Source organism: Brassica napus, chromosome C3 (genome assembly GCF_020379485.1).
Source record: "Brassica napus cultivar Da-Ae chromosome C3, Da-Ae, whole genome shotgun sequence".
Classification (NCBI taxonomy): Eukaryota; Viridiplantae; Streptophyta; class Magnoliopsida; order Brassicales; family Brassicaceae; genus Brassica; species Brassica napus.
This window is the reverse complement of record NC_063446.1, coordinates 9,037,399-9,051,488: the sequence shown is the minus strand read 5'-3', so window position 1 is coordinate 9,051,488 and position 14,090 is coordinate 9,037,399. Positions and strand designations below refer to the sequence as shown.

At 34.5% G+C, this 14,090-nt stretch overlaps 3 protein-coding genes across 4 annotated transcripts; 1 reads left to right on the top strand and 2 right to left on the bottom strand.

Moving 5' to 3' along the window:
- The first annotated feature begins 2,632 nt into the window (after positions 1 to 2,632).
- Positions 2,633 to 5,032, top strand: LOC106387536 (protein FRIGIDA). Its single transcript, XM_013827405.3, has 3 exons — positions 2,633 to 3,635; positions 3,947 to 4,119; positions 4,200 to 5,032. Exons 1-3 carry the CDS (start codon positions 2,729 to 2,731, stop codon positions 4,899 to 4,901), a joined length of 1,782 nt encoding a protein of 593 aa, XP_013682859.1. The 5' UTR covers positions 2,633 to 2,728; the 3' UTR covers positions 4,902 to 5,032.
- On the bottom strand, positions 4,904 to 7,497 carry LOC106387537 (superoxide dismutase [Fe] 2, chloroplastic). Of its 2 annotated transcripts, none has more exons than XM_013827407.3 (9): positions 6,759 to 7,497; positions 6,639 to 6,676; positions 6,398 to 6,475; positions 5,990 to 6,178; positions 5,730 to 5,901; positions 5,525 to 5,643; positions 5,418 to 5,444; positions 5,299 to 5,322; positions 4,904 to 5,224 (listed from the first exon to the last, which is right to left on the bottom strand). In XM_013827407.3, exons 1-9 carry the CDS (start codon positions 6,817 to 6,819, stop codon positions 5,030 to 5,032), a joined length of 903 nt encoding a protein of 300 aa, XP_013682861.1. In that variant the 5' UTR covers positions 6,820 to 7,497; the 3' UTR covers positions 4,904 to 5,029. The 2 variants fall into 2 exon arrangements, with proteins under 2 accessions (XP_013682861.1, XP_013682862.1); XM_013827408.3 differs by having other exon boundaries at positions 6,398 to 6,469.
- A 2,703-nt stretch (positions 7,498 to 10,200) lies between these two features.
- Positions 10,201 to 13,583, bottom strand: LOC106383734. Its single transcript, XM_048752390.1, has one exon. It carries the CDS (start codon positions 12,038 to 12,040, stop codon positions 11,624 to 11,626), a length of 417 nt encoding a protein of 138 aa, XP_048608347.1. The 5' UTR covers positions 12,041 to 13,583; the 3' UTR covers positions 10,201 to 11,623.
- Positions 13,584 to 14,090: the final 507 nt, after the last annotated feature.

Genomic DNA, 14,090 nt, shown 5'->3' with positions numbered 1-14,090 from the left:
AAGTCTGTTATGGGGGAGCATGGTTATGCAGAGACTGATTCAGACCATTGTGTATTTGTGAAGGTGTTCGGTGAGGATGATTTTATCATCTTGTTGCTGTATGTCGATGATATGTTGATTGTGGGCAGGAACATGGACAGAATTAAGGAGTTGAAAGAGCAGCTCAGTGAGTCCTTTGCCATGAAAGATATGGGTCCAGCGAAACAGATTCTTGGTATGAGAATTATTCGGGATAGAGGTGAGAAGCTGATTCACTTATCTCAGGAGAAGTACATTGAAAAAGTACTTAAGCGGTTTCACATGGACAAGTCTAAAGTGTTGAGTACTCCTCTTGCTCCACACTTAAGACTGAGCAGTCAACAAAGTCCGAAGACATATGCGGAGAAGGAAGATATGGCGAAGGTTCCATATGCTTCTGCAGTGGGTAGTTTGATGTATGCCATGGTCTGTACAAGACCGGATTTAGCCTACGCCGTTGGAGTTGTCAGCAGGTTTCTCTCCAATCCGGGAAGAGAACATTGGAATGCTGTGAAGTGGATTTTGAGATATCTCAGAGGGACTTCTGATTTGAAGATTACATTTGGAGGTAAGAAGCTATTGCTTGTCAGTTACACTGATTCTGACATGTCGGGAGATGCTGATTCTAGCAAGTCTACTTCGGGTTACTTGGTAACATTTGCGGGTGGAGCTGTGGCATGGCAGTCAAGGCTGCAAAAGTGTGTTGCACTATCTACCACTGAGGCAGAGTTCATTGCCGCAACTGAAGCTTGTAAAGAGTTGTTGTGGATGAAGAACTTCTGTGAAGAGATCGGTTTCAAGCAAGAAAAGTATGTGTTGCTTTGTGATAGTCAAAGCGCTATTTGTCTCGGGAAGAATTCTACATTTCATTCGAAGTCAAAACACATTCAGAGGAGGTATCATTGGATACGTGATGTGGTTGCTTCCAAGGAAGTGGAACTTGAGAAAGTTCATACGGATGATAATGGAGCTGATATGATGACGAAGTCATTACCGAGGGGGAAGCTTGAGGTATGCCGAGAGATAGCCGGAATGGCTGTCTCTTCCATCTAGTCGGAGGGGGAGTTTGTTGGGTCCCTCCTAGATGGAGAGGACCAATTGGGGTGAACTTAAGAAATAATAATGTTCCCCCTTTGTCACTAGACATAATAATAGAGTTTTGACAAAAAAAAAAAAAAAAAAAAAAAAAAGAGAGAGAAAGGAGAAAAAGAGAGAGAAGGAGAAAACTCGTAAGGTGTTTTCAAGACTGGATTTGGAGGGTCAAACGGATCCTGATCGAGCTGATATTTTGTGGGAAGCTTCTTCAGTCAGTGAGTTAGAGGTTCACCGAAGGGATTTAGATTTCAACGGTTGGATCTTCTGTTGTCTGGGTTTTCTTGAAGCTGGTCGCCATAGTTCTTCAGCAGAGCAGTCTTGGGTGTTTGGTAAATCCAACGGTGAGATCTTCTCTTATTGAGCTGAAATTTGGCAGAGGTATTGTCGACTTGTTTATCTTGGATTTGTACGGTTGGATTAGTTTCTGGAAGCCGGAATCTTTGTGAGCTGAGGTCGTTTGGTTGCTGCCGGTTTTGAAGCTTTGTGTTGCTCTCTTGTTGTTGTTGTTTGTGTTGGAGATAGCTATTTGTAGCTAGACTCTCTGTTCTGTTCAGGCTGTTGAACAGGGAGGACGTGGTTGTACTCACAAACATTTATATAGTGGATTGTTGAGTGGACTACGGTCCCGTGGTTTTTCCTTCTCACATCGAGGAGGTTTTCCACGTAAAAATTGTGTGTCTCATTTAGTTCGCAACTTTGATATCTTGCCATCGTCGAAGTATTTTCCTCACAGGTTCGCACAAGGTCAGGGGAACACGACCATTAGTATTTCCGCTGCGCCGTGTGACTTTCCACAACACAGCAGTTCCATTTTGATCCCGAGAAATGTGGCTTCTCTTGAACTCTTGGAATCTGCATCTTAGATCATCAAATCTATTTGAACTCCAGGGAGAGTTTTTATTTATTTTTCTGTGTGTGTGGGAAAATTGGAATGAAGTAATATAATTTTTCCCATAGTACCACTTGAAAAGTTGCAATTTCTCAGTCCCTTAGATTTATCTTCGACTAATTAATTATTCTGCGATTTTGCGGTTAATCAATGTCTACTAATCAGCACATTTTGTTAAAATCATAACTTCATTATCGACAACAATCTTTATGATTTTCTTTAAGCTGGATAATTATAGTGTTACCAATTATAAAAAAATATTACAGACAATTCTACAACAACAGTTATAAATTACGTAAGTCATAAATTATCAAAAATAGGTTGCTAAAAAAAACATTAAACAAAAATAGTATTAACACGATGTTTCCTAACATATATGTAGGATACTACTAACGTACTTAATAACGGTTTTTCGAATAAACTTAATAACGGTTCCAGTTCTTCTTGTTTCTTTTTTTTGTGTGTGGAAAATTGGAATGAAGTATATAAATTTCCCATAGCACGACTTGAAAAGTTGCAATTTCTCAGTCACCTAGATTTATCTACAAATTTTAGTATCGACTTCGGTTAGTTTCGAGTTAAAAAATTATTTATGGGGCAATAAACGAAACAATCATAGACCTCAGGGACAATTCTGAACAGTCACGAGAGGAGGAACGAATAAACTAGGGCTTTTATTTAAACACAACAACTGTTTGCAATCTTCGTCCTTCTTCCGCAATCCCCATGGCCGTCCGTAACGGCTACGCACATCGTCCATCAACAAGGGAGGAGGAGCAACCTTCATCGGCGATGATCCGACGGAGAGAAGCGCAGGCTACTGTCGAAACCGTGCCTACAAACATCGAAACCACGATCGAACAATCTAACGACCCTCAGTTTTTGAAATCCATCGTCGACTTAACCGCGTTAGCAGCCGCAGTGAACGCCTTCAAACGCCGCTACGACGAACTGCAGAGCCACATGGATTACATCGAGAACGCGATCGACTCCAATCTCAAAACTAACGGCATCGTCGAAATCGCCGCCGTGTCGCCTCCGCCGAAGGATGCCTCTGGAGAAACAGCCACGGCGATTGCGTGCCAATCGCCGCCCAAACAGAAGTCCGAAGCGGAGCGATTGTGCGAGTCGATGTGTAGCAAAGAGCTCCGCAGGTACATGTTCGTGAACATATCTGAGAGAGCCAAGCTAATCGAAGAGCTTCCTGGAGCGTTGAAGCTTGCCAAGGACCCGGCGAAGTTCGTGTTGGATTGCATTGGGAAGTTTTACTTGCAAGGGCGCAAGGCGTTCGCCAACGACTCGCCCGCGATCACCGCGAGGAAGGTTTCGCTTCTTGTTCTGGAGTGTTATCTTCTGACGTTTGATCCTGAAGGAGAGAAGAAGCAGGTTGGTAGTTCTGTGAAAGATGAGGCGGAGGCGGCTGCTGTTGCGTGGAAGAAGAGGCTGGTGGGTGAAGGATGGTTGGGTGCAGCGGAGGCTGTGGATGCAAGGGGTTTGCTTCTGTTGGTTGCTTGTTTTGGGATTCCGGAGAGCTTTAAGAGTATGGATTTGTTGAATTTGATTAGGCAGAGTGGTACTGCTGAGATTGTTGGTGCTCTTAAACGGTCTCCGTTTCTTGTCCCTATGATGTCAGGTACCTTGTTCTTTCTTGAGTTGATGAATTTACATTACAAAGGCTGTTTCTTTAGAATCAAAATGTTTCATCTTTGTTTTGGGTTGTGTATAATGAGCTTGTGAGTAGAGTAGAATTACATGTACAAAATAGGAGACAACATTCTAGAGTTGAGTGAGACATTATAGAGCTGCACATTCACGAAATTGTTATTTGTTAGAACCAAGCAAGGTCTTATTGCCTTGAAAGTAGTGGTTTTCGATATTGCAAGTTAGAATCATGTGACTAAGCTGTTGACTAAAAGGGTCCTAACAATATTCTATTGGCCATAGGTATAGTTGATTCAAGTATCAAGCGTGGAATGCATATTGAAGCACTTGAGATGGTTTATACCTTTGGGATGGAGGATAGGTTTTCACCTTCTTCAATTCTAACTTCATTCCTAAGGATGAGCAAGGAGTCATTTGAGAGGGCGAAACGTAAAGCACAAGCACCCATGGCATCTGTATGACTCTTCTTTACTCGTTTTAACTTTTTTTTCCTGTTCTGATTCTTATCGTTGTTTGCTTTTTATTTTCTCAACAGAAAACTGCGAACGAAAAGCAGTTGGATGCGTTATCATCAGTGATGAAGTGTTTGGAAGCTCACAAGTTAGACCCAGTGAAAGAAGTACCAGGGTGGCAGATCCAAGAGCAAATGGCGAAGCTTGAGAAAGAGATTGTTCAGCTCGACAAACAGATGGAAGAAGCGAGATCCATCAGTCGAATGGAGGAAGCGCGATCCATCAGTCTAAGGGAGGAAGCGGCAATTAGCGAGAGATTGTATAACCAACAGATGAAACGTCCAAGGTTGTCAGAAAGGGAAATGCCACCAACAGCTTCCTTATCTTATTCTCCTATGTACCGCGACCAAAGCTTCCCTAGTCACAGAGAGGGAGATGCAGATGAAATATCAGCTCTTGTGAGTAGTTACCTCGGCCCATCAGCAGGTTTTCCTCATCGGTCAAGTCTCAGGAGATCCCCTGAATATATGGTTCCACCTGGTGGGTTAGGAAGAAGTGTCTCTGCGTATGATCATCAGCCTCCAAATTCTTATTCTCCGGTTTCAAGAAGGTACTCTCCAGTTCACGGACAGAGACTTCCTCAAGAGTACTCTCTTCCAGTTCATGGGCAACACCAAATGCCATATGGTCTATACAGACATTCACCATCTGTTGAAAGATACTTGGCTTTGTCCAATCACAGGACTCCTCGTAACTTATCACAAGACCGCATAGGAGGAATGTAGAATATGTAACTTTAAGTTTTTGTTTTGTTTTTCAAAGAAACCACAGAATTTATTTAATAAACACAAAGCTTAGGATCTGTAATTGATATTTCGTTCAGAAGCTAAATGTTTATCATTGATAGTTCTTTTTAGTCAACCTCCTCAGATGCATCATCTAAGTAAACCTCTGGCTCTTCATCATCTGGAATCTCTTCATCTTCTGTATCAGTGCCTTCTTGTTCTCTTTGAGCTGCTCGAGCCATTGCAGATTCTAGCCTTGTGCTTACAGTTTCCCATGACACAAGCTTTTCCATGAATGTATTTATGTATTCGACTCTTCGGTTCTGCGCAAAACACAACAACATGAGAACTGAGAACCTGTGCTTTCAGTAATTTAGTGAAAACATTTTGAAGGTACCTCAAAATCCAGATAGTAAGCGTGCTGTATTGCACAAAGAGGAGAGAAGAAAACTAAGTCAGGGATCAAGAAACCAAGGTGAAATTCGTATAGTGAAAGATGAATAGCTTATATTATACCTCCCAGGTATCAATGGTGAGAAGTGGCTGCACATAAACAGATGAAAAAATGTGTCAGGAAATCAAATCCATAGCTATATCTACATTTTGGAAAGTTAGACACTTACAGAATAGTCCCATACGAGTGGATTCACTGCATTGGGAGTTTTTACTATCACAAGCTTCTTGTCTTCCTCCTTTGGAAGAGGGTTTACTGCATTTGCAACGTCAAGTCTATTCGCCTTGTCTGCATCAGTGTATCCCCTAAGTAAGTTGGGGTGGTTTGCATTTTATTTATAGTGGTAAGGGGACGCATAGGTTGGAAACACTCACATGCAAGCCAAGTCCAACCTGAACCAAAGTTGGAGGATGCAGCTGCCTTGAACCTTTCTACAAAGTCATCAAAAGACCCAAAATCTCTCTCAATCAGTCTGAGGAGATCTCCAGTTGGCTTTCCTCCACCTCCAGGTTGGATAGACTCCCAGAAGAACTCGTGGTTCCATGCCTGCAAAGCGCCTCACATAACCTTAATTCACATCCAATCTTTGAAAAAAGCGGTGGAAGACACTGGAGAAGAAATATTTGGCTATTACCTGTGCGGCGTTATTGAAGGCAGGAAGCATATTGCCTCTGTTGTATGAAAGAAGCACAACCTCTTCCAATGACAATCCATCTAGATCTGTGCCTAGGATTTGCTTGTTCAGGTTCTCAACGTAAGTTTTGTGATGCTTGCCCCAATGATAATCCAGTGTTTCCCGGCTCATATGCGGTTCTAGAGCATCCTGCCAAAGACAGACAGACACAGAGTGAGCGAGCAACATCTCCCCTTCACGCTTCGTTTCACTTTTAACATCCATAACATTTCATCATCATAACTACCGTAGTAGAGCGAACCTTCAAAGATTTGTACTAATACAATATTCTTACCACACGATGTGCATAATCTATCAACCAAAATTAAAATCTAAAAGCTGGGTGGGTCTTGATAACGAAAAACGTACAAGAGGATAGGGAGGTGGCTTAAGCTCAAATCCCGCTCTGGCAACACCAGAAACAGCTACCTTTCTCGAGAACTGTCTCTGCGCCATTAAATAAAAAAACAAGTTCAAGATTCAGTCAAGCATTTCATCGAACACTACATATGCATGGTTCCTTGGTATGTCTTATTATTGAAACTAGAGCTCCATTCATATAGAGTTTAACAGTTGATTTAGGAGAACAAGAGAGGCTGAAAGACAGAACCTTTTCGTGTCTTTTCCATTGCATTTGCCGGTTTGGCCCTGTTAAAAAAAAAAGAAAAAAAACTAATAGTGAGTGAGAGACAGAGATGGAGAGAGATAAGAGAGATAGAAAAGGAGAAACCTTGAGAAGTAAGCAGAGAGCACCGCGACGAGAGAAACGAGGAAGTGGTTGTCATCATCATTGATTTATGGCCTGCTATGAGTATACAGAGGTTTCTCCTCTCTGTCTAGATAAGTGAACCTTCTTATCTCAGGCTATTATGCTACGTACTGTTAATTTATTCCATGCTCAGACTTTTAACTAGAGCAATTTTAATTTAAATAATAATCTCTAGTTAGTGATCTTTATTTTTTGTTCACCCGTCCGTGACCAATGGGCTCATATGCAATAATTTTATACAAATTTGTTTATCATCACTATACCGATTATTGACTTTGGCATCAACAGGAGGGTCTTCTTTGGGGAATATTCACAAACTGAGCGCTTACCTAGTCAGATGAGACCGGTGACACTGCAAGGATCTTCGAGATCTATGACTCTAGAATCCACCCAGTTGACATCATATCTCTATCAAGTCAAGAGTTGGAGATTTCTCGCCGCTTAGCACGTTGAGGAGCTGGATGTTGCAGTTGCATTATCCTATAAGTCACGATCTCGTCGCTTGTCCTATGCCGCAGCTTCTTTAGGATCAACAGAGTAATCCATCATCCAACTCCATTTTACAATCTCATCTTCTTCAGCAACAACATTCTCACTGACTCAACAAAAAAGACTTGGAGCTGGGCGACTCAATGACCATCCGGACTCACTGGAGGCCGACCCATTACCTTTGACTTGTTCCATTCGAAGCCATTTGAACAAAAGAAGTGTGAAGTTTGAAACTAAAATAAGGCAGAAGGTAGGGAAATCAGAAATGTAGTAATTATTGAAATAATATGGAAAATGTAAGTAGTAAAAGATGTAGGTTGGTCTTACATTACATATGAATCTAACGAGCTGTGAGGCTAACTATTCAAAATAATATAATATGGAAAAATCAACGATTAATATTCAAACGGTAGACAAAATTTATTACAGTTTTATTAATTTATAGTATATAATTAAAACTATAAATAAACTATAACTAAGTGTTTCATTAGCTGTAGTTTTAATTATTTTAAATAAAAACCGGATCTAAATCTAATACTAAATCACTGAAAATTATAATTTAGTCTAAGGAAACAAAAATAATAATAATTATGATTCACTTATTATAGTTTAGTTTTTAAAAATTAAAAAACAGAATACTAAAATAAATGAAACTGAAAATAGCATTACTAATTCTGGAAGAAAAAAAATCTACTTTCTATAATTTTTCTCGTCTCTGTAAAGTTTAACAAACCAAGCTTTAGTGATTTTCAATTTCATATAAAAATCTTCAAAAACACTCACGACTTTTCTTTTTTAAAAGTTGTGGTTCCTTTGCTTTTTTTACTAAAGCCAATAAAACGTATCTTTAAAGTTAAGCCCTTGAAGCCACAGCCATTACTTTACATCTAAAATCCCTAGAAAGTAAATAAAAAGCCAACTGATACAATCCCAATCAATAAAAAACAGTTACAATTACTAAAGATAAAAATGAATACTGTTTACTTTAGCAACTGAGTGCCCAAATGTATAGAAGTGACCAAACATTTGATATCATAATCAATTTTCCTCCCGTAGAATCCTACCCTTTTATTGTTTTTATTAATTGTTTGAATTTTAAAACGATAATTAATTAGAAAGTAACTCAAATACGTAGCCAAAGCTATGTGCCTGTGCCATACTCCATTTTCCTATAAATGGGACGATATAGCCAATTACTAATTACTTTCATAGAAAACTAACTTACCAAAACCATATATTGAATTCCTTAAGTCTTCTCTTGTTGCATAATTCGCTGCCTAATATCATGTCTATGATGAGTGTATTTTTTATCCTATCCATCATATATTCTGCAAATTCTGTGAATGCTCAATTACCGCCGTTTCTACCTCCGTTTTGGTCTCTCGTGACCCAATGTTTATCAACATTGAAGAATATTCCAGGATGTTTTGAAGGGATAACTCAATCATAGCGCCTGATTGTTGTAAAACTTTTTTGGAAGCTGTACACCAAAACTTCCTTTCAACCCTTTTCCTCCTATGTTAATGCAGCAATGCTCCCAAATTTCTGGTCTTCCAGCCATATAGTAAATTTTTAAAATAGTTATGTAAAATTTTATTTTCTAAATAAAGGTTAAATCCCATTATATTAAAGAAAAAAAGAACGAATGATCTGATAATTCTAATGTTCCTTTCTTATATTTCAGTCTCATATAAAATCTTTAGCATTTCATATAATAAAGCCTAATATTATCTGATTAATAGAATGACATTTTAATATAAAAAATGTCTATCAATGAAGTTTAAGAATTTGATAAGTAGAATCTCAAAGACATGGCGCAGCGGTTGGTACTAAATGTGTCAAGATGAAATTTTTGACACAAGATTGTATGCTTTGTAGTTTAATTTTGTGTCAACTATCCCTTATATATTAATTGAGGAATATTTGAAAAGATGTAACCTCAATTTTGTAATAATTAAAAAAGATTCATTGCGTATGTGTCAATCAATTAGGTTGTTAATTAGTCATACGTGTCAGCTTCATATTGAAATTGAAAAACATGTTGGTCCAATTCAATTTTTATATCTCACTAGAAACATTTAATATCAACTATATGATATCATATGATATTAATTAAAGCAAGGTGACTATTTATTATATATTATTTCCTTAAATAAAACCTACGGAATTACCTAATGTGATTATGATATATATAGTAATTAATAATTTTAAGTAATGAAGATTTGCTAATAATTTGTATGTTTTATATCATTTTTGTTTAATTATTTAATATTAAAATAAATTACACAATTACATTAATCATATATTAAAATTTTAGATTTTTTTGTATATGTTGTATTTTGAATTTTTCAAAACGAGTATAAATTACTAAAACTGTTAAAAGTCTCACATAAACTTTTGTGATCAATGTTTAAATTTTTTTCTATAATAAGATACAATGATAATAAAATCATATAAATTAATATTTTTATTTTAATAGGTGTTTATGTTAATATATATATATATATATATACTTCATATCGTTTAAATTTAATTATATATCATATACGATAGATAAGATTGATTGTTTTGATTTATTTATTCTAAAATGATTACGAATAAACAAGAGTGGTCATTTGATTTATATGTGCAAGCCAATTTATTATATAATAGTAATTGATTTCTTAGTTATTTAATATATAATTATTATTTTATTATTTCATAATATGCAGAAAATATAAAATAAGTATTTATTATGCACAAGACGCAGATCTTAACCTAAGTATGTATCTCTTTAATAATTTTGAATCTTAAACATTTTCTAAATCTTAGGCCAAAATAAAAGAAAGAAATGAGAATAAACTCAAAAATTAATATTTATATTGAGCAATAACCAAAATGACACAAAAATGAGAAAAATCGAAGATAGATAGGATTGACACGCGAACGTAAACATAACCATAATTAAATTTTAAATTGCTAAATCATGATATTAAACTGAGCTGACATAGTTTCATTGTAACCAAATAATAGACATCATGAGATTCTCCGGCCTAAACGTTAGGTTTTTATGCGATAAATAATTTTTTGACCTAAAATATTTTTAAAAATGGGATCAGTTCATTAGTAAAAAAATTATGTAATCAACAAAAAAGATTTTAAAAAATTGTTTAAAAGCCAAATATATTTATTCGGTCAATAATATAAATTTTTTTTCCATACGATATTTCTTAAATAATTTTCATATAAATTTACCCTGCACAAGGCGCATGTCTTATCCTACTTTTATAGAAAACAGACAAATGTGTTGAATAATGTAAGCGATTAATAGAGCATTGTCTTTCTATTTATAATATGCGAACAAAGCCGTGAGCCAACATAATTAGAAAAAAACATAGTGTGAGCCGTCATATCATTAGATACGAATTTTACTTGACTGATGTGAATATCTTGCAACACAAACAGCCAAACTAAGTAGGCTTCAACGTAACCGAAATTTGGCAGTTCGTGAGAGTAAATGCTTCTCTGTTGTGATACAAAACCTGACCAGACTGATCACTCAACAGCCAAGCAACACCACTCAAAGCCGAGGCATTAACCCACGGCGAATGAATACTGGCAGTTGCCTATATTCAGCTTTGGTATTGTCCATTGTCACTCCAAATTGGTTGTGCACCAGGCATGAATACTCTATTAATTATCTCAGTCAACTGTTTCGCTTCCTCTTGTGCTCTCAATACCACAAGTCTAATATCATCTTTGTTTCCAGCCAAGATCATGATGAAATTTCGGTTTTTCCATAACCGATGAATCCAAGGGATGAATGACCTTAATTATTATGGTATCACAGAGTTTTCATCTATATTCAACAAAAGATCCATGTTCTCTTCAATCATTACCATTGAGTAACCATCATATCAAATAAATACATATTGTATGTATGATCTTTATCATATAATAATAATAAGCATATGTATATATGCATAAATATTCTTTATCATATAATAATAATAAGCATATGTATAAATCATTTGACATAAAAACAAGTATTGGCATCTAATATAAATAAACAACTTCGAAAGTTACGAAATGTATAATGTATGATTAATGTGACATAAAAGGATCAAGGATTTATTCATCAACCAAACATTGTACATGTTTTGAGATTCATACATTTCTCAAAATATGTTGCTTTATATGTCTGATTCTTTAACTTCAATAATAGATATTACTAGAATAGATGAAATGCTTAAAGATTTTGTTATTCGTTGACTCAAACATAGGAAATGCAACAATACTGTTATTAGATCACCGCCTTCTTTTTTGTAATTAATCTTTCACGTAGCTAATACTTAATCCTACAATGTCGTTGGAGGATCAGCAGCTCGGGAGCATTGTTCCTTTACCATAGGAGGGAAAAATGGGTTGAATGGAAGATTGTGTGTGCAGTTGGCTTCAGCATCTAAAAAAGCTTTACAACAAGCTGGACCTATACTACCAAATTTTCCAGTGATAATAGATTGTCTGATCTCTGCAAAGCATCCAGGCATATCCATAAATGTTGACCAACATTTTCTCATATCAGGAATTCCTGGCATACCACCGGGACTTGGTTGAAATGGAAATGGAAACGGAAATGGAAATGGAAAGGGAAATCCTGGTGTACCAGGACTTGGTTGAAATGGAAGCGGAAAAGGAAACTGCGGTAACTGAGCATTAACGGAAGAGGCAATGCATATACTCACTAGAATAAAGTACACATTCTTAATCGACATGATGAATATACTTGGATTTTTCAGATATGATTAAGAGAAGACTTAGATGTCCAAGATATGATTTGTTTGTAAGTTGATTCTTGTTTGATGAAATTAAGTAATGCAGTATGATTCAATTTATAAGAAAAAATGGTGTAGGGCTTCTAATCAATTATTGGAAACATAACTGTCAAATATAGAGTTTTATGATACATATTTTATTCTACTTCAGTATTGGTCAATAATATTATTTTATTTCCTAATATATATATATATATATATATATATATATATATATATATGTGTATTGTATTTGGTCACTAGTATATATTTTTCTTTATATATATTTTTTTCTTTATTAATGTTATAGGAACCTGATTATCCCTTCGGTTTGTCATTTTATCATGCATGTAATTTGGTTTGATTAATGTATGTAATTTGTTTTGATTGATCATATGAGAAAAAACTAGTTGGAAGAAGGAAAAAATAATTTTTTTTGAAAAATTGATTTGTCTCATGTCAGTATAGTTATTTTCTTATAGAAAATAACATTATGCTTCATGCTTGCGCGGGAATTTTATGAAAAAAAGATTTACAAATTATTTTAACATGTAAGTTAGATATTTATCATAAACTTCTCCATAATATCTATAAGAGCTATGTGATCTCCAAAAGATATTGAGAACAAAGTCATGCTTCAAGTGCGTTGAATTTCTCAATAGTCACTGAATATAACTAAATTAATATATCAAAATATAATTTTTATTATATACTCCCTTAGTATCACTTTAAGTGATGTTTAGGGATTTTAATTTTGTTTCATATTATGTGATGTTCTCATTATTCTAGATAAAATTTAATGTCGTTAAAAAATTGTGACCAATTATAAAATATTGTATTTTTTTTCTTATTGGTTAAACTAATTTTATTTATTGTTACTTTTATGTAACCAAGATAAACTATATAAAATTTTGCACTTTCTTAATTTTTGTGTAAAAACCTTAAACACCAACTAAATGATACAGAGGGAGGAGTACCACTTTTGTACTATAATATATGTTTTCTTTCCTCATCTTATGGGAATCCTTTTATCCATTCTCTTTATCTTGTATGTATAATTTGGTCTGATTGGCCTGATTATTTAATTTGGCGATATGATAAAAAGAACTAAATGAAAGTTGAAAAGCAAAATTTTTTTTGTAAATTGATTCGACTCAAGACAAAATTTTATTTTCTTATGGAAATAAGATTAGGATTCGTTCTTGCATGGTAATAAATTTTTTTAATCATTATTTAAATATTTAAACTAGATATTTACTGTGGCATATATTAGACAACAATACACTTAAGCCTTGACTGGTAAAGAATAAACATTAGCATTATACTCTATATTATCCAATCAACATTTGTTAAAAAAACTTTGAGAAAAACATTTACTAAATGCTAATGCTCTCATATTAAGTTTTTAAAAGAGCATTTGCATTATAATTTATAAAATTAAGAAAAATATAAAATTAATTTTTAATAAAAATATATTTTTAAAAAATAGAATTCCACATGTAAAATATAATTATTTATATAAACTAAATTATATTTCGAATTTGAAATATTATTTTTAAAAATATATATTTTAATTGTAAAATTTATTTTTGAAATGTTTTTTTTTAATATAAACATAATTTTGAAATTATTAAATAAAGTAAATTAATTGTATATCTTTTAATTTTATATATTAATATATATATATCTGAGAAATATATTTATCACAAATAAATATATTATAGATTATATACTAATTTTTATAACAATTTTAAATACCATATTCATACTTCTTTACCAATCATTCTATTAAAAAGTTTAGCAAAAACATACAGCTTATGCAGTATACAGTTTCTATAGCATACTGCTACTGCTTTATCATTTACTATGCTAATCAAGACCTTAGTTTTTAGACTTAAAATCATTAAAAATTTGTAGTAAACCTTTTGACAAAAAAAGCATTATTAACAATTAAGATTTTCTAAATTAATATTTTTTTACTTAATTTTCATCTAATTCCAAACTCAAATTA

Coding starts and splice junctions, on each gene's coding strand:
- LOC106387536 (XM_013827405.3), top strand. CDS start 2,729: ATGGCCGTCCGTAACGGCTACGCACATCGTCCATCAACAAGGGAGGAG. Junction 3,636..3,946: donor TCTTGTCCCTATGATGTCAG/GTACCTTGTTCT, acceptor TATTGGCCATAG/GTATAGTTGATTCAAGTATC. Junction 4,120..4,199: donor CACAAGCACCCATGGCATCT/GTATGACTCTTC, acceptor TTTTCTCAACAG/AAAACTGCGAACGAAAAGCA.
- LOC106387537 (XM_013827407.3), bottom strand. CDS start 6,819: ATGATGATGACAACCACTTCCTCGTTTCTCTCGTCGCGGTGCTCTCTG. Junction 6,476..6,638: donor AATGGAAAAGACACGAAAAG/GTTCTGTCTTTC, acceptor TTAATGGCGCAG/AGACAGTTCTCGAGAAAGGT. Junction 5,902..5,989: donor CCTTCAATAACGCCGCACAG/GTAATAGCCAAA, acceptor GGCGCTTTGCAG/GCATGGAACCACGAGTTCTT.
- LOC106383734 (XM_048752390.1), bottom strand. CDS start 12,040: ATGTCGATTAAGAATGTGTACTTTATTCTAGTGAGTATATGCATTGCC.